The sequence below is a fragment of the Rhodotorula toruloides genome (assembly GCF_000320785.1).
Source record: "Rhodotorula toruloides NP11 unplaced genomic scaffold Scaffold9, whole genome shotgun sequence".
In the NCBI taxonomy this organism is placed as follows: Eukaryota; Fungi; Basidiomycota; class Microbotryomycetes; order Sporidiobolales; family Sporidiobolaceae; genus Rhodotorula; species Rhodotorula toruloides.
The window spans coordinates 195,391-196,241 of record NW_015622969.1 but is presented as its reverse complement, the minus strand read 5'-3'; the positions used below and the strand labels follow the sequence as shown (position 1 = coordinate 196,241).

Below are 851 nucleotides of genomic sequence, written 5' to 3'. Positions count from 1 at the left end.
TGGGATAGACAGAGGGAAACGATAAGGCAGTTGAGGGAGAAAGAGAGTTTATGTGTCGCATGGCAGGACGGCGGACGAATGGATCCTCCCATCGGGGCGCTAGACGGAACGAGCGTGCCTCCAGGCGGCATACCAAGCTCTCACGTATCTGCTACTCGACTCCCGGCCCGCCGCGGGAGGGACGCGCTGTCAACGCTGACTTCGCCCCTTCTCCTCCTCCTCGCCTTTGACATTCGTTCGCTCTCCTCTGAGGGCCTCGTTTGCTCGCTCGCTAGCTCATTCGACAGCACGTCTGTCCCGCCCGCCTCCCTGGACCAATCGCTCAGCGCGAGCCTCACATTTGGGTTCCCCGCCCGCCTCCCCTTCGTTGCCTCCCCGGCTTTGCGCCTAGTCGCGGTCCTTGCTACCGCATGCGGGGTTCGCAGGCTCACGAGCCAGCGAACCCAAACTACTCGCTCTCACTCGTCTTTCCTCTCTCTTATTTCTTCCTTAACCTTTCCCCCCCGCCTCTCGCCGCCTACAAAATGCGAGTGAAGCAAGAGCGCCATGTTCATCTGAATATTCAGGTGCCGGTACCGATCGGTGAGGAGGTGAGGGAGAAGTGGAGGAGCAGGTTTGAGGAGTTGTTGCGGAGCAAGGGGGAGAAGACATGATTTGACGGCGTTCGTTCCGCCGCCTGTGTCCAACGACTACTAGATGGGCGCCAACACGAAAGCGGCGATCATCCGCGTCCGCCTTCTGAAACTTTCGGCCTTCACGTCTGGCAAGACGTTTGACGAGCTCGAGAAGGAGCTGCTGAACGGGCAGGAACTGCAGGGCGTCGCGACGGCGGAGGAGATCTATGCGTTCCT

At 60.0% G+C, this 851-nt stretch overlaps 1 protein-coding gene across 1 annotated transcript in view; it reads left to right on the top strand.

Moving 5' to 3' along the window:
* Positions 1–696: 696 nt before the first annotated feature.
* RHTO_08012 (nicotinamide riboside kinase) overlaps positions 697–851 on the top strand; it is a gene marked incomplete at both ends in the record, with an annotated part of 1,678 nt that continues 1,523 nt past the window's right edge. The window contains 2 exons of the mRNA XM_016421666.1: positions 697–727; positions 808–851. Coding sequence (XP_016273778.1) covers positions 697–727; positions 808–851 — 75 coding nt within the window. The remainder of the gene's footprint in view (positions 728–807) is intronic.